The sequence below is a fragment of the Myzus persicae genome, unplaced genomic scaffold (genome assembly GCF_001856785.1).
Source record: "Myzus persicae strain clone G006 unplaced genomic scaffold, MPER_G0061.0, whole genome shotgun sequence".
NCBI lineage: Eukaryota > Metazoa > Arthropoda > Insecta > Hemiptera > Aphididae > Myzus > Myzus persicae.
The window spans coordinates 97389-122511 of NW_019100891.1; the positions used below are offsets into that span (position 1 = coordinate 97389).

Sequence of the window (25123 nt, forward strand, 5' to 3'; positions counted from 1 at the left end):
AATATTGGAAAATTATCTTATACGATAGGATAATAAGTAATGTAAGACTCTTTGTCTGAATTTTTGTCTTTATCAGAAATATTCTATTGCTAACACGCTGAGTGTTTTTAATAGTATTTCTGTACTTACACAATTACATTTTCAAAATATTTAAACTAATTTAAAGTTCATTTAAAGGCACATACATTTTTTAGTTTTTTTAAAAATTAAAAAAAAATTTTAAATGCAATACAAGATCTCAAATAAGTTCTTGTAACCATTTATAATGACTAAAAATGTATTGGAACATGCAACACCTATTTACAGACATATATTGTACACTGACTACATTTTAGTCTGTCAGTACCTACCTCATTTACCACCTCGGTACATTTTAGTAAGAAATGAAGAAGTAATTTTAATATCATATATTAAGAAATACAAATTATATATACAATTAAATATCAAGTAATTTTGTGATAACATACATGTTTACAGACACTAGTTTCGATGTAACACATTTGGAAAAAAGATTCGATGCATTGTATGATGATTTAAAAATTATAATTACAGACCATCAAACTGTTATAAGGTGAGTTATGTTTTTTCCATATAATTCATTTAATTCAAATACGTTTTATTGTTTTAAGTTTAATAAAACTATACGGTTTGTTTATTACTTATTGTATATATCATGTCATCATTACTTAACTGTACTCTCCGATGTAGCTTTAAAGATATACAAAATAAATATTTTTACAATAAATAAGGGTACAATAAATTATACCACTCAATTCTATTTATTATATAATTTAACCAATTTTAAATTTCAAAAACTAATAATTTTGTTTTTAATTCTTATAGAAAATTAAAAGAATACTGTACGATATTTCGGCCAGTAGCTCTTTTTCAAATATTCATAACGTCAAGTTCACACATAGTTATTTGGTTTGTTGCTGCGATGGTAAGATAAATGCAATTAATTAACTTTTTTTATGAACTTACATATTGTCTGTATTAAGTAAAATACAAACTTATTAATCTTACTATTTTGTGATCCAACATTTAAAAATTAAAAGTTATAGAATCTATATTTAAATAAATAACATATTATACCTAATAATTACTTATATTTAATTTTTAGAGTTTTGGTGAAAATGACTTAGGAGATTCTACAACCACATTTAAATTATTTACTGTACATCCTCTTATTAGTTTTCAACTATTCATGACGTGTTGGTTATATGGATCTATAAATGAAAAAGTAATAATAATGTTGTATTTTTTCGCTTTATTTTGTTTTACTGTAAAATATATAGGTATTATCAATTTATGAAATCAATTAGTAATTTATCAATGTATCAATAAGTATCATCAAAAAAATAAGTAAATATTATGATATTAAATAATACAATTTATTAATACTATCAAATTTTTATAACTATGACTTGACTATTTAAATGGTTTGCTTAGTCAATTGATAAATATTAAACTTAACAATTTGTTATAGTTGTGATGAATAATTATAAAAACGTACTTATGAACTAAAATGCATCAATATCTTGCTTTATTTAATTTAAATTAACATAAAATACTATATGTAACAACAATTTTAGTAAATATAGTAATATTAAATATATTTATGTTATAAATAGGTGCCAATAGGTACAAGATAAGCGTTTTTAAATTAGACTAAAAACTAATGTCTTATTGTTTAGAAAGATTCCATCATTTTCGCATTATATAGTAGTAATTGGACTGCAGTGGACATAAAATGTAAGAAGTTGATTTTATTGGCAATGAAAATAAATAATGCCAATCATTTAAAACTGAAGTTTACAAACACCAAAATTGTGAATTTGGAAATGTTTACACAGGTACATTGTACATATTATTATATTATATACGATTATATAAGATTAAATTTGTTGTAAATTAATTTGAATGTATTGACTACTTGAAACAGAATAAACAAAATTAAAAAGTCCATGCCAAAGTAGTACTGGTTGAAATTCTAGATATGTGAGAATCGAATTAATGTAAAGTGGGTCAATTCGAGGGGTTGATAAACGATAGTATATCATATACGTAAGTGGAGGAACTGCTTATGTGTAGTGTTTCATACTTATTGTATTGGCAGTAACTAGTGGATACTAAGGTATCGTAGTTGATGTATTCAGTGCCATATTATGGATAGGAGGTCAAGAATAAATTAAATTAAGTATTTTATAGTTTTCATATATGCATAATATAAATGCGTTTATAAGGAAAAAAAATGTCAATGAGCTGGGGGGGGGGGGTTATAAACTCCCTGAGCTAGCCCTCCAAGCTAATACCCAGGCTACGCCACTGGACGTTCTATAAGATATTATTTTTCTCCTTTTCTCTGTAAAAACGGGCCATTTAGGTCCATTGCCCGCAGCAACCACTTTCTTCCATCCATCTCTATCGTGAGCACGTTTCTCTTCATTATTCTCTCCTAACCTTGATGTATCTTTCATACTTCTGTCCTTTCAACGCTATCTGGGTCTTCCTCTCGGTGTCTTTTTATGTTAGGTTTCCATCCTGTGGTCAACCCTAGGGGCTTTGTGATCTCCACACATGCCCAGCCCATCCCTACTGCTTTTAAGGACTCATATTATAATTGTTTCGCCATACAGTTCTTTATTTCTTGGTTTTAGGACCAAATATTCGTATACGGAACTTTCGTTTAAATGTACCGTTTAAATGGTATGTAATGCTATCGGTCTCCCTAGAATTTCGTATAGCGTTATTTTTATTCTCTATGATAGTGTCTTCGATTTGAGTAGGGGTATTAGGCCAAAGTAACCTTTATTTGATCTGAAAAGCTTAATATCATCAGCAAATATGAGAAGTTTGCTATGCTTAATCACATCTTTGATACCATTAACAAAAAAAGCAAGAAGGAAGGGTGAAAGATGCCCTTAATGAGTTACACCTGAGGATACATTTACTGGGCTCGAGCAAAAAATATAAATCCTGACAAGCGGTTTCCTCTCAGATAAATAGGAACGGAACCATGCCATTAGAAGCTCGCTAAACCCAAGATGTAACAAAACTCTAAGCAAATCACGGTGATTCATGCTGCCAAAAGTCTGGGCGAAGAACAAATAAATGAAATCAACATGTGAAGGCTTGCTAAGACGTACTCAGTAAAAATTTAATTGCAGATCGTAATTGAACGCCCAAATTGGAAACCGCGTTGTTCATCGATAATGATACTACTAATTGGCTTCTATATGGACTTCAAAACAAAAGACTCAAGTAGTTTGGCATTGTGATTGATAATACTGATTGGCCTGTAATTAATGACATCCGTAACGCAACATGACTTAAAAGTTGGAGTAACTAAACTAATCTTTTACGTATCAGGGAAAACACCTTCAGGAACAGATTTACTATAAATAAGTATTATTGGAAAATACAAAACAGACCTAAGATTACAAATAAAAGAACCTGGAAGGCCACCAGGTCCGGCCGAATTAGTAAGACATAGTTTGGCTAGACTAGAGACGACATCACTTAGCTAAATATTGCAAGAGGAAGGAAGCTCATATGGCGAACCACCATTAGTACTGATATTAAAATGTATACCATCAGGTGAAAAAATGGAGCTAAAATGTTTAGAGAAAAGCTCGTCCATAGTAGTTCTATCAACACTAGCAATACAATTCAATTTAATAGAATATGTCATGTTAGAAACTTTTTTATTTTTCCACACAAAATCCCAAAAATATTTGGTATTGGTACACAAGGTCGTTTCAACTCTTTTGATGTAGCTTGCATAATACTTCTTGGAAAGAAACTTATACCTCGCTTGAAGCAGAGAAAAAGTGGAGTACTCAAGCAAGTGTTGATATCAAAGCCCTGGTAAGCGGTATGGGCTTTTCTTTTTTGGATGGACAAACCTTTAAGGTCACTAGAAAACTATGGGGAAAACTCAGACTTAATGAATCAACCTGTGGGACAAAACTAATAATACAAAAGTGACGAGCTTCATAAAAAGCATTAATGGGTTTGTTTGCATTTAAAGAGCTAATAGTATCTTTCAAATTGTGAGATAATAGGAATTGTTCAATTTTGGAGCTCTATTAAAATCAAAGAAGATATGGTTCAATTAAGAATTATTTGGAACTGGGGTCAAAACCGTTTCTAAAACCAAGGTTGGGTGCTAAAATCTTCAAGAACAAGATACTCATCAGACCTCGTAATAATCATATCGCAATTACTGCTCAAAACTAAATCTAAAACGGAACCGTAGTCATTTTTAATCTCATTCAGTTGGAAAAAATTCAGCTAAACAATTTTTTCAGGGATACAGTGAGCATGGCAGCTGATTGAAGTCGAATAAATTTCATCATTTTTGTCGTTCGACCAGTGGATACCAGGAAGATTAAAATCACCAGAGACAATAAACGGACAGTCAGGGAACGTCATTATGAGATTTTCAAGATTCGAAATAAAAAACTTATAGGAATCAACCGTGGATTCGGGAGGTCAATAAACAGCGCATAGGATATAAGTAATTAAATTATAACTAATCGTAACAAAAAGTTGTTCAAAGTCACCGTCGCGATGTTGAAAGATTGCGCCGAAACATCATTACGAACTGATATGTGGACACCTCCACTTCTATTATGAACACTAGTTACACTGAACCTGTCACATTTAAAAACCTAATTCATTAGAAAAAATACCTTCAGTAAACCACGTTTCTGAAAAACTTATCAAAATGTAATGAAAACAGCTACGTTAAGGTTCATAGTAGTAAGTTTAGTTCTAAGACCACGGCAGTTTTAATACAAACCAAAATAGACTGGCTTTATAAGAGAACATAATATACAAGGTTAACACTAGTCGTACATAGAACATAACAATTATATATCCCATTATTTACAATATTACCAAGGGAAGAATCATCAATAAGTAGAAAACCGAGTTTTTAGAAGCTGAGGAATTGGCAATCATTTCAGGAAGTAAACGTTTTCAGAAGCGTTTCACCATAATTCCTTCAGGCCAGAAATTAGGCTGTAAAACATCAGTCAACATCTCTGCGGGAACTAGAAAATGAAAGGAGGAATAATTTGGATGTCTTGTGAGTTGTGACTATTTGGGTTATTGATACATCCACGACACCAAACTATTCATTCTTGAGTTGAGAGGCAATAACCTGTGGATGAAACCTGGAGACAAAAATGTCCCCAAATTTTACCACTGGCACGACAATTAGCTTAGAGAAAACTACACTATTAGAACCAACAACAAATTTAGGCGCTACTGTCATCATAGCCATTTTAATGACCAAATGTTGGTGAAGAGGTTCGCTATCGGATATGGGATTGGCAGTCATCACTCGCGCAGAAAGTACTTTAAGCTCGAGTAAACCCCAAAGGAACCAGCAGAACGACGGCTAATCACATCATGCATTTTTAAATTGCTAGAGGAAATAACTTTAAGCTCAGACATGATGGATTTGAGAATATGGGCTATTAATGTTAATATTGTAAAATATTATATGAAATATTTTAATTCACTTACCTGCGTATGTAGACGTATTCTTGGATATGTCTCCACGGGGTTGATGTCGATGCTGGAAGTGACGAAGTCACTGAGATGTGTATTCGTGGGTTAAGTTTTTAATTTATATAGTTAATAGTAAATCAAGAGATACTTTCTTCCCGGGTTATAGTATGTATGATATTGAAATGTTATGATTCGATTAAAATTTAAGTTACAAAGTACTCAAAATAATACCTATTATTTAAATAGTGATTCGATGAGATATATATTGTTAGTTCATAGGTATTATTACGTTCATGGGCTCCATGAACACCAGAATTATGGTCATCATGGTCAATCGTGGCTGAGGTGATAGGTGAATCACATTATAAATACTTTATGTATAATAGTTATTTTAGTTAATTTTAACTTGAATTTATTAAGTAGGTAAAATATTCTCCCTCGCTATTGTGGCTACAGTTCACACCACAGACGTTTGTGGTTTTACAAAAGAGCAATAACAAAAATGTACGGTAACTGTTTACGTTTGATAAAGGTCTTGACTTAGGACAGGTTACTGTCGGTATGTGGGTGTTGACCTGGTCACGATGCTTGTGTTTCGTAGTGGTGGTTGGAGACGACATAGACGGGTCGGTATAGTGCTTGTACATTGCAACTACAGAGGACCGCGTCACTTGTCTAACGTAATCTAACGTGTAGACGACTCAGGGTAACGCTACTATATAATATTTCTACCTGTATATAATTAGTTCTCAGAGATTATTAGATTATTATTGTTTGTGGACACCATAAAGCCCTTTTCATGGACATTGATAATTAGTTGTCAGTTGAATGTAATCTAACCTGTAGATTGCCTACCCAGGATAACTTTCCCGTATTATCTATGTCTATGATTATTAATATGTCTTGTACATGGTAGACAAAGTTAAGTTTTGCGGAAAGAAATAATTGACAAATTGATTTGGTTAGTAGTATAAGATCGTCACATCGGATGCACATGTATAAGTGCATTCGTTGAAATGGTAAAAATATATCGAAGTTCTTACCGGCGTGGACGATGTGTGTATCTTGAGGCTTCTTCTGGAAAACCCCGATACAGCTTAGATTTTGTCTGATCCTTAGGACAATATTAGTATAATTCCTTCTTCATTATTGTGTGTTCGTTAAAATAACATTGCATTTTTATGAGTTCGATGCGTTCATGATTTTATACTGTGCAGCGTCTGATCGGAAGAATATAGATTATTATTAATTTGTTTCATATGTTGCGTGTTTCCGCATGTGTGTATAAGGAATGCGTTTGCGTAATGCGAAATATCTTATGTCATTGTATCTGGGTTTTTTTCAAAGATTATGGATTAATGATATGGGATTTCGAAAAAACAAAAAAGACGTTTTTCTTAATTTTTAACAGGAATTTTTTTTATAACAGTTTCAAAATGTTGGTGCAATTGTAACATTTGCACAATATTGCAAAATCAAGTTTATCTTTTCAAATTTTAACCACTATATTTTTTAATGGATTTTGATAAAGCCTTTTTACTAAAAATGTTGATAGTCAAATCAACAATTTTGGTGTCTAGTTTATTTACTATGATCCTTTAAATTTTAGTGAATGCATTCACACTTTGAATTGAAATAATTGTTATACATTTAATTTAAAATAGCTAAATATGTTTTTCTTCAACTATCTTTTGATACAATAAAATCGGTCATTTAATGAGACGCTCCTAAAAATTTGTTGGGATAAATGCCTACAAAATTGTTAGCAAACATAATTCATTGTTTTTATTTTAACATAGATACAACCATCGAAATAAGTATACTCAACGCCGTATAGATATTGGTCTCCAGAGTAATGCTCGAAGTTAATCGTCAAAAATCAGCTGTTCACCATAAGAAGAAGTATAGCTAACGCACTCTGTACACAATTATATATATTATATCGAAATAAAAAAAAAATATCTATCATGAAAACATATAATAAATTATAACTACATTCATTTCTGCTTGGGCGCTAGTTGCGTTTTCCCAGGATAAACATTGGAAATCAAAAATAATGCTACGTTGACTAACCTGCAGTATATCTTACATCGTGCATCCTTATCCCGTTCTACGGGAATAGCTATATATTTAGCTATGTATTTAAATAAATACCGTTGTTTGGTAATATTTAAAAAGAAAATACCAGATAGTTAAATTAAAATATAATTTTAATTGAGTAATATTCTCACTTATAACTTATTATATTTTCGCGTTATGGTACTGATATTGAATATGAATCTGATAATTTTAGATTCTGATCCAAAAATTGTATTTTATTTTCTTGGTTTTTTTTATTTGTGCAACACTGTTTACAAGTGATTAGAAAAAAAAGATGCGGCAAATCTTTAATCATAAATTCGAAATTTATTACAACTTGAGTTAAAAAAAAAATTGTTAGTAATAATTTAAAATACTAGTTTGCTGAGATTTAGTCAATTTATTGATTTCCTGTTACATTTCAACGTCTATGTAGTATGCGTAATACCTTATAGACTATAGAAGTTGGAAATTACTGATAAAATCGAAAAATATTGTTTTTATTAATATAATATTTCCATTGCTGTTATTTAATTACAGTTTACAAATTGCAATTATGTTATAATTGAATAATTGAATAAATCTGTTTTTATTTTTATTTTCAGACGATGCGATTTTGCTATACCATATTTTCGATGCTAGTTAAGTATAATTATAATAAAACAACAAATTAGAATTGTAGTAACGTTTTATGAAGAATATTTTTTTCGAAAATAATTTTATTGTAAAATTTTTAGTATTATTCTGATTACTATGCAACTTTGGTTCTTTTTTTCATGTATTTAAAAATGACATTTTTTATTATCTGTTTGTTCTTAAAGAATTAATATTATATTAATATATTATGTGAATCACATCATTAATATTTGCACAGCTTTATTCATATCTTTTACCATTTATCTATAAACAGCGGTTAGTGACAATTATTTATTTTTAACGGATTTATATATTTGATCTTTGTTCCTAGATATATTTTTCTTATGCTAGACCAGAGATTCTCAAACTCTTATAAACACTGTACCCCCTTTTTATCAATACATATTTTTGAGTACCCCCTTCTTAGTTACTAAATTAAAATATACATAAAAAAATATAAAGACTTTTAAAGACTTTTTTTTGTTGGTTTGTTGGCCAGACTCGTACCCCTTAAAACATTTCGAGTACCCCCAAATCCCAATTGGTATGCGAACCACAGCTTGAGAATCCCTGGTTTAAACAATCAACGAATACAAATAACGTAACTAAATTTTCAAAATTTTTATCTAGGAAGGTACATGAAATATGTACCATGTAAAAGGGAAATACGCCATAAAATCTTTTAAACTCTAGATATTAAAACTGGGGAAGTATGAGCTGAGGTAGTGAGGTATTGAGTGTATCTCTTCATTAAGTAATTGTAATAATGTAATGCAGTGTTTCTCAACCTTTTTTAAGTTACCGCCCCCTTGAGTGTCAAAATGATTTTGAGTAGAGCTGGTGGTATGCGGCTCCTTTTTTTAGAAATAGTGAAACTATCTTAAAATTTGCTTATATGACTATAAGTGATTTCTTTTGATTATAGTAACCGATAGTTTAAGCTAGTTTTCGTCAAACACATTGCATAACTTATAATTATTTTAATGTTATTTGTCTACTTGATATATTATTGATTATTATTAATTGCTATTAGTTTATTACGTAGGTAGTTTCAGAGTTAATACTGCTGTAGCATAGGATGGTGTGAAGTGGTGAATAGACTCGAGGTATATTATTATTTGTAAATCGTAAATAATATTTTAAGAATTTTATTTTTATTGTATAATCGATGTATGATACTATGACATTGTGGAAAATAAATTTAATTATTTAATGGTAAATATACATAATTAAAAAAAAAAATCGAATAAAAGTTTTAATTTTTATAAATAAGTTAATAATATAATACTCATAGTTATAAAATTATACAAAGTGTCTTAAAATTTGTTCGCATACTTATCATATGTATATACATAGGTATATATTTACATACGTAGGTAAAATGTAATTTAAAAAAAAGTGTTTTTATGTCTTTTTTTAGTATATATTATATTTATATATATATATATATAAAATATATAATATATATAAAAAAAATGTTATTTCGCCGGAAAAATAACTTCACATTTTAAATCAACTTTACTTTACTACTTTTTAATATTTTATTTTATTATTTTACTTACATTAAATTTAATATAACAATTTCAAGTATTCATTTATTAATTCAAATGTTATTATTTTTTTTTTCATTATCTATTTTGAGAACACTTTGCATAAAAATTATAACTGTATAATAATAATAAAGCAACAAGATAATCAACACTTTTCATAATGACAGTAATATAATATATATTATTATATATTATTTACAATATATTTCTTCACAAATAAAAATTTTGTACAGTATTTCTCTAAATAGTATTATATGCTGGCCTAACGTTAATTTAATGAAAAAAAAAGGGCCAAGCTCGTATACCTATAGCTTGGATGTTATAGGATATAAGGATTATGATAATCTAATAAAATAAATATATGTTAATCAAATAATAAATACTAATAGGTATGTTTAAAAATATATATAAAAAAAGCTCATAGTACATTGTATGTCTAACTAGACGTGTGTTATCATTAAACCGTGTCTATATAAACTAATTAAATACTAAAAAATAACAAACAAACACATTACTAAAGGAAATTGTAGGAAATGTCAAATTTGAAAATAATTTCTTTAAATAGAAGTTTTGAATTACATATATTATTGGTTTTGCAATTCTATGCAGGTGACAAAGTCATTGACCGATTTAATCATTTGGTCCCCATAATTTAAATGTTTATCTAATAAACGTTGTACAGGAACTTACTGCAATATTACAATAAGGGACAACACTGCAACTATATATATATATTTATATAATTATGACTTTGATAAGTTAACAATTGTAATTGAAAAAAACAACAAATAATTGGTACCTATTTAAAAACGTCGGTGGGCATCAAACAAACATTTTTTAACTTTTCTAACAATTTGCATGATCGGTATCAGCTTCAAAATGCTGTTATTAATATAATATATTTACATGACATCATACGTACATTTAGATATATACCTACGTAGGATGTATAATGTATATCTTAATCAGCTCATGACATGTAAATATCTTATGATTCAATTTCTAAAATGCAAAACGCGAATACTTCACTAAGTAGAAGAGAAATTTCCATTTAGTATTTATATGTGTTTTATCAAGAATAATTTAATTCATTCGAGCCTGTAATTATCAATTAATCACATGAGGTTGAAGAAATTTCATTTTGAGTTTTAAAAATATGTTTATTAGGCCTGAATCTTACGCGCGTTATTAGTAAATTCATCTGTTTATATTATGTGAACCAAAATAATTGCAGTTTCCTGGGTTTTATAAATTTCACCCTGGTAATTAAAAAAAAAAATACAATTTATAACTCGATATAATATTGACGTCAGTCTTTGGCGCAGATGAATCTGTTTTTTTTAAATTCAATTGGAAAAATCATTTAGATGATTGACTCTTTATTTCTCTCGTTATCATCACAACTACTATCTGCACTACTTCCAACGTCTTTACAAATCTGCATCTCAATTTCAGCAAGCCTGTGGTCCATGTCCCATCGCTGTTGAGTAACTTTTTTGTTGAGGTACAAGTTTTCTGTTTCCACAGCTATCAAACGTTCTTGTAGTCTATTGATTTCTGCTTCCAATGCGGACACCATCGTTGCATCTTTACCTACACCTAGTGTATAACAGACGTTATGGTTATAACAGACACGAAAAATAACAACGTTGATGAGAGTTATTGGAATCGATATTCACCCGAAGTTGTCGCTTGTGGTTTTTGAGCATCTTGAACATGATGATGGTGGTGATGGTGGTGTTCTTGATCTAGAGAATATTTACTAGACAGAGGGGACTCTAAAGTAGCTGCGGCATTTGATCTGTATCAGAATAATATAGTTTTGTTTTATCTAGGAAGTATATTATTACGTGTGAACAGAAATATATTCGAGTCGTAACTAACCTGAAACTAGGACTTGCGGTAGGACTGAATGATGTTCTGTTATTGATGTTACTGTTAAATGTAGCCGCAGGCCTTAAAAGACCTTCGCTGGATTGCAACCACATCTCATCTTCTACTTTAATTTGGCTTTCTACGATTCCAGGCGTCGACTTGCATCGCCTTCCGACTAATCCTATATAAATAAAGAAGACAATTTTATTACCCTAATAAATTTTCAAATAACTCTTCCATATTATACACATAGGTACAAATTTAAGTAATGCTTAACGTATTCAAACAATTTATGGGTTTTGACTAACCTTCTAATTTATCGTCTGGGCTAGGATCAGTTTTGTACTTTTCCAGACGTTTGGTCGCTATTGCCTCTAGTCTGATTCTGGCAGTTGGGTATTCCTTGAGCACGTCCCACATATCTTTTTTTGACAAAACGAACAGATCGCTATACCCTACTGACCGGACTGAAGCAGTCCGCCTATTCCCTGTACAACATGAAGTGTTATTATCCACACAACAACACACACCCACTCACACAGTTACATTGAACTGATGAAAGAATTTACCTGCTGTTCCCATATTAAGTATACTGATTTCTCCAAAATATGACCCTGCTCGAAGTACTGCTAAAACCGACTTGCCATCGTCGGTGACCACTTGTAGTTTCCCTCTGCTGACTATGTACATTTCTTTGCCAACTTCCCCTGAAAACGATTCATAATTTAATCTTTCCGCTAATGATGATTATACTGTTTAACACCATAATGAATTGAAAATGACGATGAGTACCTTTTCTACAAATATAATCGCCGGGAGAAAACAACACGGGTCTTAATTTCAACACCAGTTCACAAAGGAATCCTGCTTCCGTATTCTGAAAGATTTCTACCCTTTTCAGCGTGTCCAAGTGTACGTTTATTGCGATCTCAGCTTTTAGTTTATCTATAAAAACGATAAATTATACCAGCATATTAATTTTGTTAATGTAAGTTGTAATATTCTTATAAAAATTAAAAACCTAGTCATGACATTGTAAGTGTAAGTATACTTTATTGATATTATAATTATAAGATCTTATATTATAAATATTATCGTTTTCTCAAGCCGTTTTCCTTCTTAATAATACTGTTTTGGTGCGAGGTTCTTCAATGTTTTGTATTCTAATATTAAAACACTTTATACATTGTATTTTAGCAGTTATAACAAAATGCGATGTTACTTTTTCACACTATACGAATTTTAATTAAAAACAGAATAATGCATTTAATAACTACCCGGTAAACAGCTAATGGCTTTTTCTTCGTCTGAACATTTTTGCGTTAACCAGAGGTAGTCAAACCATTTAATCACTTTGGTCTGCAAGTGATTCGGTACTCTTCTCATTCGCATGTAGGTTTTAACACCGTCCAATTTCGCTAAAAAATAATAATTATAATCAGAATATATAATCGAAAAGTAAAAACAATGCAATTTTACGATTATGTTATTCATAATTAAATTCATATTTGACTGACATATCTATTTAATAACATTATTATATCATCGTACACTTTACAGAATGAGCTGAGTTAGCTGCATTTTGATAATTATTACGACAAAATAAAGCTACCCTAGTCTAATATTAATAAAATGTAATATAGTAAAGTATACAAGAATATAATCAATAAACATAAGCGGAATGCATCAAGTAGGTAAAGACATATAATTGTTTGTAATTTTTGTTTACTTTAAGCACCATTTTATGCAGGGATACGAGCATCATGCTTGATAACTAATTGGGTATTATATAATATGCCTAATATATGAATAGTTCATACACGAGACAAGAGAAGATAAAATAAAATATAATATGTATGACATTGGTTGTATGTTGTATGTATAGGTATATCTAAAATTATTCGCATTCAAAATATTAGTTTACATATTATAATAATGATAACAACTTTCCTGTTGTATAAAAAAAAGGATTACATAATAAAGACCGGCATCTAATTTAGTTAAATACCTTCCTTAAGTTTTATATAAATTGCACAATATATGTAAAATATAATTTTTTAACTATATACATCTAATAGTCTATCTATATATTTTAAAGGCTTTATTCAATTCAGAAAAAGAAGTAACATAATAATAGTCTTTAATAAAATAGGGATATCAGGGTGATTCTTTTAACACTGTATTTTAAGAAAAATTATTTTTTTTCAGTTTAATTTATAGATAAATAAAAAAAAAACTATTTATTTAATGTTTGGTTTAACATAAACATTTTTTAACGGTATTATAAAAAGAAAAATATAGATTGTTATTTAAAAATAAAATCTTGTTAACTGTTACACTATATGTGTGAAAAATAATAGTGTAAGTATAAGGGATAGTTTAAAATACTGAAATCGAACACATTTTTCATGTTCCAAAAATAAAAATTAATTACAAATGTATTATTTTAGAAAAAGGTCAGTATAATTTAGGAAAGATTATAAACAAAAACTCATTATAAAAAAGGTTTTTTTATGGAAATCATAAGAATATCGTCTTTTAAGAGTAAAATAATATAACAACTTGGTATTCAAGTAGTTATCTGCTGACCAAATATAAAAATAGAACATATTAACCATCCAGAATACAGACAAAGTCGATATCTACAGTTAAAATGAAAAGCATAAAACCATAAGACAAACAAATAATGAGGCTTTGGGGCGCTTATTGAACCGAATAAATAAGACAAATTCACTAAAAGCATATTATTGTTTAGGTTTTGAATACAACACAACGCAAAAAAAAAAAAAACAACCGGAAGTCATAGACAACCAGCTGGTCATTTATTTTTGTGATTTAGAAAATAAGTGAAACTGTCAGTTTTATTCAATATAGGTGGGTAACATTATAAAAGTAAAGTCTAGTTAGCAAAAACTATATGAAAAAAATATAACGAGTAGATAGGTAGAATGTTGGACGACAGATCGAAAGAAATACATTTAAAAATAAAAATTTAATAGTTTTGTAAACATTACATGTCTTTACTTACATTGAGCAGTACCATCTGCAAAATAAAATTACAGTCATATTAATAAAAAAAAAATTGATTCTGTTGTATATTGATATTTTTATGGAAATATAATTTATATTTTAGTTTACGTTCAATGAATTGAGTTTTAAATGAAAATCTATCCATATTCCATCTAAAGACATAACGTTGGTTTACTAATCTATTTTTCAAATATTTATTTTACCGTTGTTTTAAAACGAATAATGGCTTTAACTTATTTGCTAATGTCAATAACTTATATTTTAATACTAACCAACAAATAGGTACGTTTGAAATTTTGAATACGTGTGTTAAAAAATAGATTTTTTAAGTTTAATATAGTATATTTATTCATCTATTAATGCTTAATGCAGGTATCTATAGATCCTATAATATTGTCACTGAATGTCACCTAATCTTGTTAATCTAACCTATTATGTTTAAGTAACAATATGAATGGTTTGTAATTGACCAATATATTATTATAACTATTAGCTCAACCCTTTTGAAAATCATAATATCGCACATTAACATAAACATTTAAATATTTTTTTTTAATTTTTGCTTCTGAATACATTGATATAACTAAACGAAGCTGTAAGAAATTATAAACTCTTAAAATGATTGTTTTGATTAAATCTCCGAAACACAATAGGCACATTTAATAATAATACAAGAGCACTCGACGTTATGAATATCACGCATCTATTACCATAGCTCTCCGAATGCATCGTTGTTGCGATGGCAAAACTAACGAGTATCAGGGACAAAACCGGGTTATTAACGATGTTCCTGATTCTGCACTAGTAGGCAGGTTGTGTAACACGCATATAGTAGTACAATAAATAGGAAACGTGTGAGGAAAAAAATAAGAAACCGAAGGGGAAAAAACGAACAAAATACAAACACAAAATCAATAAACTCTGCTGCAAAGGTTTACCTTAATTCAAAATCGTGTTGTGTACGAAACGTTTCTTACCACCACCGTCGCCACGAATAACTATAAACTCCGTCGTCACACGAGCGACTTAATCTAGTTTTATTATGTATGTTGCAGTGTGTACTATAGCGAATATATATATGTATATATGTATGTGTGTGGGTGTGTGTAAACCGGGTGTACGCACGGATTAAAATCAAGATTTATAGTGCCTCCTGCAGTTAGAGCCGTTGCCTTTGCCTGCACGACCGAATCGTCTACTATCGTTCTATGCCTTCTGGATACGACGCGTTTGGAATAATATATTATTATTATATACCTACCAATAATAACGATGTTATATAATAATTATACGAATAGTAGCCCTTTGGGTACCCTAGAACTGTAGTTAATTCACCGTTTTTATCTCCGTCAAATATGCGTAGCACTACAACCGAACAATATTATGGCCATTGGCCACATTAGAGGAGAAAAAACCTACATAGTTAGTCGAAAATGAATTGGTGGTAATTTGCCTACATGATTATATGAGCGTTATAATATTGGAAACTAAAAAGCCAATCAGGAAGTTTTTACCTCAGCAGATTCGCCTTTTTCAAATATTAATACGAACTTATCTATTTTCCTCCAAAAATGAGGCATAATTTTCCTTAACTGTTTATTTTCTTCAAAAAAATAAAATCCAGACAATTTTTCTGCTTACCTATTTTTTTTTTGTTTATGTATAATCATAGGATCCATAATTTCTGATAAACAATTTAGCAAAAGTATGTCTTAATAAATTAGGCCTTATCAGAGTTATGAGATCATCGACTGCAAGAGCCTTACTCTTCTAACAATACAGTGTACAATAGTCACTACAACAGGTCTTCGATGAATAAATTAATATCGGTAATTTTTCATTAGATACATTTTAGCATTCGGAAGAAGTAAGACACAATTTTGGTCCAAAAAAGTGTTTGGAAGAAAATAGAAACTAATCTTTTTTTGTGGAGAACAATGAATAGTGGAGGATAGTGGTATCTAATTTTTGAAGTAAAACGGTTCTGCAATAAAAGTAAACAAATTATACTTAACGGTAGATGAAAAAATAATGGAATACTAAAGACACAATTAAATTAAATAAAAACAATATGACACAACCCAGGACTTAAAAGAAAAGTAGAAAGAATGAACCACATATGTACAGGACTTCACAAATTCATACACACTGCTACTTTATGTCCAAATAAGGAACATCCACATGAGCATCATGAAAAGTCAAATACTCTATCAAGTATCAGCACATTATCACAAAGTTTTTTTTTTTTTATTTATTTAAGCTTCGGCAACTGAGGCCATTAGCTGTAGGTTGTGTGGTACTGTAGGGTTTGGGACTGTAGGGGGGGGGACACGTGTGTGTTTTTGGCAGAATTTCTATTGGGCACCCGTAGGTTTCTGCCATGCCCGGTTGGGGGATGGCGGCACTTGTTTTCCGGCCACCGCGACTTGTCCGGAGAAAAATGCCACCCGGTGGCCGAGGATCGAACCGCGACCGGCTGCGTCGCAGCGGACGCGTCAGACCACTCGGTCACCTCGTCCCCCCACAAAGTTTTATAAACACGAGAAAACAAGAAAAAATATAACACACTTCATCAAAATTGTCTGACCCTAGGCTGAATTTCCAAGCCAACAGTCATACTTTGAAGTTTGAAAAAAAAACAAATATTTATAATTTAATATAATATTAAGTTATTCTAAACTACTATGTATGGCCACAAATGTTCATGTGTTTTCTAGATCGATAAAAGAATTGAAAACATTCTTAAGACATCAAACAAAGAATACCTAGTAGTTTTGAATCTCCGAATTTCAAATAAATATTCTGTTTAATTAAAACCCACGTGTAACCAGTTGAATGATCAAGAATGACTTGACGTAATGCTATCAAAATGTTTCTCCTTATAATTTTATAAAAAAATATTGAACCAACAATGTAAATTTGGAAATGAAAATCGTTTTTACTATACTAATATGTGTGTCTAATGTTTCTACTAATATGTCGTTTAGGGTCAAAATTAAAGATAGTATTGTATGAAAACGATTTCAATTATAAAATGTATATAATATACATTTGTATATTTATATAATGTTGTGGATGTGCATTTTATAAAAATATTATATATTATATCCTTATTTTTATTTAATTCATTACCTATAATATGTGATATACAATGTATCAATTTCACTGAGATTTAAATCCTGGGTAATTGAATAATTTTAATATCTAATGATAAATTCGTAGAGTTGAAAAACCAACCGGGTATAGATTTAAATAATTGATACGAGTTTACACAAATTAACACAATATATTAAAATACACATAAATGTAAACTTACTGAAAAGAACGCGAATTATTATTATAAATTAAAATTTTATCAAGTCGTTATTTGGAATTATTACATATAATTATACATACATACACGTATTGCACATAAGTATTGAGTAGGCATACACTATATTTTTACTGTGATAACGCGCAGCTCGTGTTTAATTCATCTTCATTACAATAGTTAAAGTTCTATATTCAATACACTTATATGTTATATTGAGTGTATCTATAAATAAATTTATCCATCGAATAATATAATATTTTTTTAATCTAATCACTGATAAACAAATTATTAGACCTTACATATTATTTTTCTTCCTGTATAACATTACTATTACTACTGTAAGGCGGCGTACATGACGTGTAATGTATATTGTATGTCCATACGTTATATATTTATCATAATGTATACAAGATTTAAAATAAAATATACGTTTGTGTACATGTCACCGTCTTGCAATTGAAAATATTTTGAACAATTTTATCGTGACTATAATAAAATGAGCGTTTATAGTTTTTATAATTTTTCAAGCGTTTCATTTGGAAAAAAAAAACATTTTATGATCAGTGTGCCTGGAAATACGAAAATGATTAAAAGCTCTTGGAAACCCTTTTGCGGACCATTAAGCCTCAACTTTTATAATGCGTTTTTGTGACGACGATCATTACTTAGCCTCACATTAATGGGCTCTAATATAGAAAACTTATCGTTTTTTGAGCTGAGTATCTATACTTTGTAATGAGAATTAATCACACAAATTTAATTTTTAGTTTTACAATATTTATTTAAGAAATTTACATTTTTAATAAAAATGAAAGGTTATTTATTCGTATTTCAAGACCATAAATAAACCATTTTTGTTATTCAATAAGTATTAAATATAAAGTGCAACATGATTTTAGTTTTAACGGTTAAATGTTTATAATTTTGGTTTTTATATTGTGCTTTAAATATTGTATACGCAGGTATGTAATGTATATAAGTGTGGAGTGTTTACCTATACTGGGTTCATTATTGTATATTTGTGTAATGACTATAATTATCAATTTAAAAAAAAAAAAAAAAATACTTTCATAAATTAACTTTCAAGAAATATGTACTTGTAATATTACTCCTAGATAATTTAAATTAACTAAAAATTATTTTAGAAGTTCATCACGATTTCAAGCAGCCTAAAGTAAGCAAATGTTATTTCGATTATTTTTAGACATTTAAATTAATCATCTTTCAGATAGAAGAATACTTACTTTTTTAATTATCAAATATAAGACAGCCACGACTATAGTAGTATGTACTTATAATAAACTTTAATTAGATAATTAAATAGGCTGAGTCGTATACAAGTAATATTAAATAAAATAAAAGGGAAAATAACTTTGATTATAGGTTGCTTTTAAAATTAACTCAATTAAGTAAGTATTTATACATGTTGAAGCAATTTTAAAACTTCTCGAAATATTTTGCGAGTGTATAAAAATAATATTATAGGTACATTATCTTTTGAAATACGTTAATTATATTTTTCAACTTTTCAAGTACATAAATAATGTGCACAACTGTAGTTAAAATGTAGTATGCATGATTTTTTTTGTTTAAATAATTAGTTAGGTCGAACAATTTTATAATATAGTGTATTTTTTAATAGTAGGTAATATATAATATATTATATAGCCATATAGGTTCTATTCGGTGTGTTATGTTATTGTATCAACAGTTACTTAATGTTAGATTAAAAAGTCTATATACCTGTAGTGGGATATTTAAGAGAACTTATTGTTAGATCATCTCCTATTAAGGGGGGGGGGGCTTAAACGTTTAAAATTGTAGTCAAACTTAAAAAAAACTCCACTGACTATACTGTTTAAAGTATACAATTTTAGATAGAATAATTCATTACTTGTTACTGTGCCTATACTAGTGTACTCGTCTTACCTTGGAATTCTTTGCGGCCCGCGCTCACGCTCACCACAATACTTGCCACGTGGCCGAGCACGGTTGCAAACAGTAGGAGACCGAACAGCAACTGGCATATGACAAACGCGTACTCGCCATTGCTCCTTGGTTTGGGCAAGTCGCCGATGGTGGTCAACGCCAGGGTGCACCAGTAGTAGCTTTGCAGGTACCGCTTAACCGTGTCCGTCTCCTCGGTATCCGAGTCCGTGTATACCCAGTTTTTGCTACCGAACCCGTTGTTCTTGTAGATGATGTGGTAGAGACACCCGTTCCAGTGAAATATCACCAACAGGTAGTGGATGAGGCTACCGGATCGGATGAGGTTCGGGTAATTGGTGTGCCGCTCGGTGCGGTCCATGAACGCCCAGAACCGGTAGATCTTTACTATCCGAAATGATCGGAGGATCGAGTTGAACCCTATGGACAGGTAGAGGAAGTCTAACGGCAGCAGGCACAGGCAGTCAATGTAGAACGTAGTCGAGTTCATGTAGTGGTTGCGCAGTTTGGCGGCATCCGTTTGCAGCACGCCGTCCTCCAGGTAACCCGTGCGAAAGTGAAATAATATGTCGATCACGTAAAGCAGATCACATATATAGTCCAAACAAAACCAAACCACGATCGTGTTACCTGTGATGAACATTTTTTGTAAGATCATTATTGTTGAATATTATTCTTATGCCTATCAAAAATAGGCATATGCTGTTGCCTATTATAATGGTGATATAATATTATAATATGCCAACGACAGAAATACGTTTGATGTTAAAGGAACACTTATAATGTCACTGACACCCGTGCCATGCACTCCAGTTAAACATCATGACGTGTTTAAAATGTATCTATATGAATTGGAAATCAAGGGATCACAACATGGCGGTTACTCTTCAGTCTTCACAAAAACATAATATCAAGAACGACATTTGTATGAAATCAATTTTATGGTTCAATAAAATGCAGTCACTGGAAATAATTCGGCACTGAAAGTAACTTATAGTAATACGTGGTTTGATCTTTTTACTTTTATAAATGTCGAAGTCGAAGTCAAATCAAAATTAAAGTTATGCAATTAGTTTGAAGAAGATCGGTATTATTTCGACTTTTTTAGTTACATTTTTGACATATTATTGACAGGTTACATACCAGAACGGGCGAGTTAAAAAAACAAAAAAGATAATGGCTTCTGAATTTATTTTTGTACAATATATCTATATCAAAATGTTTTATTATATATGTACCAAAATTAAATTTTATTTCCAAATTAAGCAAAACGGAAACATTCAATTTTTAATTAATGATATATTAGGTATTACATTTTGTAGTGACACCGGTTAAAAACAAAAAATAAATTGTTGTTTATACTATCAAATACATATTTAATATAAATATGTATACAGCTGTAGTGTGGTAGGTATTTATTTTTATCAAATTAAAAAATATTTCTTAAAAACAATCGATGGTTGTGTATATGCATGTTTTGATTGCAGATGTTGGAACCAGGCATCTTGTTCATTATTTGATTGACACTTAATTTATGGACATGAATTGCTGAATTGCTGCAGTGTATAATTGGTTCCCCGCTGAGATATTATTTTTATTCCTTAAATAAGAAGTAGGTAAGCTACCCTCAAAGTAAGTTTTTAAGTTTTATTTTCATCCATTAGATAATCGTGTTTTCTTTTGATTTTACAAATCTGAGCCTTTCTCGGTCTGAAATTAGGTCTACTGAACATTTTTTATAAAATGGATTTTGTATCAAGAACAAGCGACAAAGGTGTTTTAATAAAATATATTCAGGTGTAATGCAACAGGTAAATATTATACAGCCGTTACCAATCTACGTATCGCATAAGTTTCATCCGCATCCAAAAGTGGATTCGATCAACTTTGCGAACATGATTTCATTGGGTCCCCATCTCCAATATAGTTTTATGTAAATATTTTTTTCTTTGGCTAAATTTGTTCAATATTTTAAAGACTTTTTTTGAATTGGGTAATAGATAGCTTTAACCTTGAAAACATTACCTATAGGCATTTCTCATTCATCAATAGACAAACTAACCTCATCTTACCTAACCATAGACAATTGCTACTTACGGTTGATTTCACTGAACGCGAACCGATATATGATCACCCAGAAATTGTAGAGGAACGCCATGGACACGACCATGTTCCAGTAGTAGCAGAGTTGTCCGGCGGGGTCAAACACAAACGACCACCGTATGCCCTTGACTCGGTCGGACGTCCGGTCTCTGTACTGCCGGGGACCGCCGTTCTTCTGCCGGCCGCCGTCGAAGCAGATGGAACCGCGGGCGTTGTTGTACGACGCCCTTCCAGTCGTGGTGCTGCCTCCACCAGTTCCGTCGGCTCCACCACCGCCACTTGACGCCGCCGCCGTTGCCGCACCGGAAGCACTTCCGCTTCCGGTGTTACCCCCATCGCCGCCTCCGCCACCACCGTCGCCCACCCCAGCGCCGGTGCCATCAAAGTTGACCCGGCTCGGACGGTGCTGCCCGGAGGACGATTTGCCACCCGCCTTGGCCGCTATGTCCGAATCCGAGCTGGCTATGCCACCCGGTAGACAACTGCTAGTCTGGTTTGTGTAAACCGGCGTCAACGAGTCTCGGGAGTGGGAGAAACAGGTCTGCGTACAAACAAAGAGTCAATAATTAAAACAGAGTGGATATTATCTTATCTATAATTGTGTTGTTAAAAGGGACAAATGGGCGTCCTATCATTTAGACACAACTTTTGATGTCAAAAAATCACCCATGCAAATAATTAGCATGAATTTTCACGACAATGTTTAGAATTTGTGTAATTCAAATTTCCGAATTATTTCTCACAGTACCACGAGGGTTAACGTTATGTGAACTATTTCAAAAATGTTGTTTACACTGAATATTAAGACATAATAATAAGCATGCATTTGCATTTTGCACGACTGTCACCGATTTCGACGACATATCATAATTTTCTGAATAAAACACATTTTCTCGTTTCATCCGAGACCCTCAATATGGACAAATTGAAATTTTTAAAATGTTTTTTTTTTCTACTAAATATTGTTAATATTGTTGTGCTTGTGATGATATTGTTTTTTAAATAATATTGGTCACACCACATTCATACATTTACACATTTTACAATAGGTACCTACATTAAGTGTAAGTATAGAAAAATAAAGCATTTTTGTGTCCGATCTATAATAAAATAATTTACAACTCGTAGTATTTGATTTTTATTTATTCATTACCTGGTAACAAATAATTTAGTTACATGTATTATAACATTATTTAGTAATATACACTAGGTATCATTTAACAATTATAGTTTATGAATAAATGTATAAATATAATAATTTATAATTTTAATTATTGGTCTACGTGTTTTGTGTTACTTAGATATAAGACATGGGGCTTTGGACTTTCTGCTTGTGAATTATTTAATAGTTAGAACCCTTCTAGACTATCTGTTTTATATTTTCAGAACAACGCGATCTAATATAGTATTAATATGTTTTTATCAATCTTCGTAATGTTGACCTTTTTTTTTTTTTTTTTTTCGTGGTATCGAGAACCGGAGTGGGGACTGCTTTCGCATTACGTCCACTCTTTCGCATTACGTCCACTACTTTCGCATTACGTCCACTCTTTCGCATTACGTCCACTTCGTAATGTTGACCTATTTAGATTTCTTTTGTCATGTTTCCTAGCTGAAAGTGACTATTTTATCTGAAACTAGATCCTACCCCTTCGAAGAATTATGTTACCTGAACAAAGTTATCAAAGATAAACTAATTTAATCCTTTTAAAGAGTACAAAAGTTTGATAAGACATGATCACTTCTCAAAGTGCGTCTGTCCGAATGTCAGTATTTCTAGTTTCTACTAATTTTTACTGATACAAAGAAAATAGCATAGAGAAGGTAATTTTTTTCTTGTTGTAATAATTCATTAAATTGTTTTTTTAACCCTATATTTAATGACTAAAACTGTATTTATACACTTTATAGTTCCATTTGAAGAAAACGGAAGGATAGCATTGTATCTGAATTAACTCAAATATATGCTAAAGCGTTTATCATTTTTTGGTATTCGGATTTTACTTTACAGAAAACCTTTTTATGTAATAACCTAAAGTATTACATATACATATGCGTATACATAATTAAATTCCAATACAGTGGTTTAAATATCCCGCAATAACCTTTCATTATTAAACAGTTATAATTAGTGGACTCAATATTTGAAATGGGGTATGTGTAAATTAACCCTGATGGTATAATGGTTAAATACAATATTATTATGATACATAGAAACGTAATCAGCTTATTCACCATGTTTGAACTTTCGATACATACAAATCTCATTCAAAAATAATTTAACGATACCTACTGATACTTAGTTACGTAAACCCATTAATTTCGCATTAATAATAATTACTCAGTTATAATTATTAATCGAAGGATAATAATAGCACGTAAAACGTCAATAATTTAGTTATCCTATTTAAATTATTCAGTTGGATATGATTTAGTTAGAAGCATAAAATCGAGAGTAAAATATGTTTGTATACAATATAATACTATTATAATCTATTAATCTGTAGAAAATAAACTCTTTTAGTAGGTTGGTGGTATATACGCAGAATTCACGTCAGAGATGATTCTCATCTGATATTTTTGTTAAGTAATTTATCTTTCCCAATACAAATATCCCGAGACCGAAATAATTGTATTGAACAAATAAATAATAACGCATCTATGTTTTTATTTGAGTGGTCAACAAGAATAGCAGCGGTTAATGGTATCCAGAGAGTGAGTTCACAGGAAGAATTCATTTCAACTCCCTACACAACTCATTCTAGAAGTTATCCGGGCACGTACATACAGCATCGTGTTCAGTTGTGGTGGAAAACGTGGTCTAGTAACTTATAAAACACATCTATTGTTCTCTTTTTCCTCCATAAAATGTAGATTTCTGGATTACATTCGATTTAATCGCCAACACTTTAGTCTCCGGTCAAATACGACTCGGCTGCGAATAAAATAATATTGTTTCTAAGTTGGTACTAAATAAACATCAGCCGTTTATTAATGAACAAATATTGTACAATTTTTAGAAAAATTTAAAATAAGATCAAATGTATTCACACTTTTCAAACATCGA

The 25123-nt window shown here is 30.5% G+C and overlaps 2 protein-coding genes across 3 annotated transcripts in view; one reads left to right on the forward strand and one right to left on the reverse strand.

The window, feature by feature from the left end:
- Nucleotides 1–467: 467 nt before the first annotated feature.
- LOC111026622 (odorant receptor 46a-like) lies at nucleotides 468–8313 on the forward strand. The gene is made up of 5 exons (XM_022304738.1): nucleotides 468–571; nucleotides 844–943; nucleotides 1124–1243; nucleotides 1698–1856; nucleotides 8208–8313. The coding sequence occupies exons 1-5, from the start codon at nucleotides 468–470 to the stop codon at nucleotides 8274–8276; spliced, it is 552 nt and encodes a 183-aa protein (XP_022160430.1). The 3' UTR covers nucleotides 8277–8313.
- A 1057-nt stretch (nucleotides 8314–9370) lies between these two features.
- Nucleotides 9371–25123, reverse strand: part of LOC111026605 (cyclic nucleotide-gated cation channel alpha-3) — a 112305-nt gene continuing 96552 nt past the window's right edge. For both annotated transcript variants that reach the window (XM_022304707.1, XM_022304708.1), the window contains 9 exons: nucleotides 22051–22597; nucleotides 19936–20583; nucleotides 12941–13081; nucleotides 12456–12608; nucleotides 12233–12370; nucleotides 11972–12151; nucleotides 11673–11844; nucleotides 11468–11589; nucleotides 9371–11387 (listed from right to left, as the gene is read on the reverse strand). In XM_022304707.1, coding sequence (XP_022160399.1) covers nucleotides 11152–11387; nucleotides 11468–11589; nucleotides 11673–11844; nucleotides 11972–12151; nucleotides 12233–12370; nucleotides 12456–12608; nucleotides 12941–13081; nucleotides 19936–20583; nucleotides 22051–22597 — 2337 coding nt within the window. In that variant the 3' untranslated portion in view covers nucleotides 9371–11151. The remainder of the gene's footprint in view (nucleotides 11388–11467; nucleotides 11590–11672; nucleotides 11845–11971; nucleotides 12152–12232; nucleotides 12371–12455; nucleotides 12609–12940; nucleotides 13082–19935; nucleotides 20584–22050; nucleotides 22598–25123) is intronic.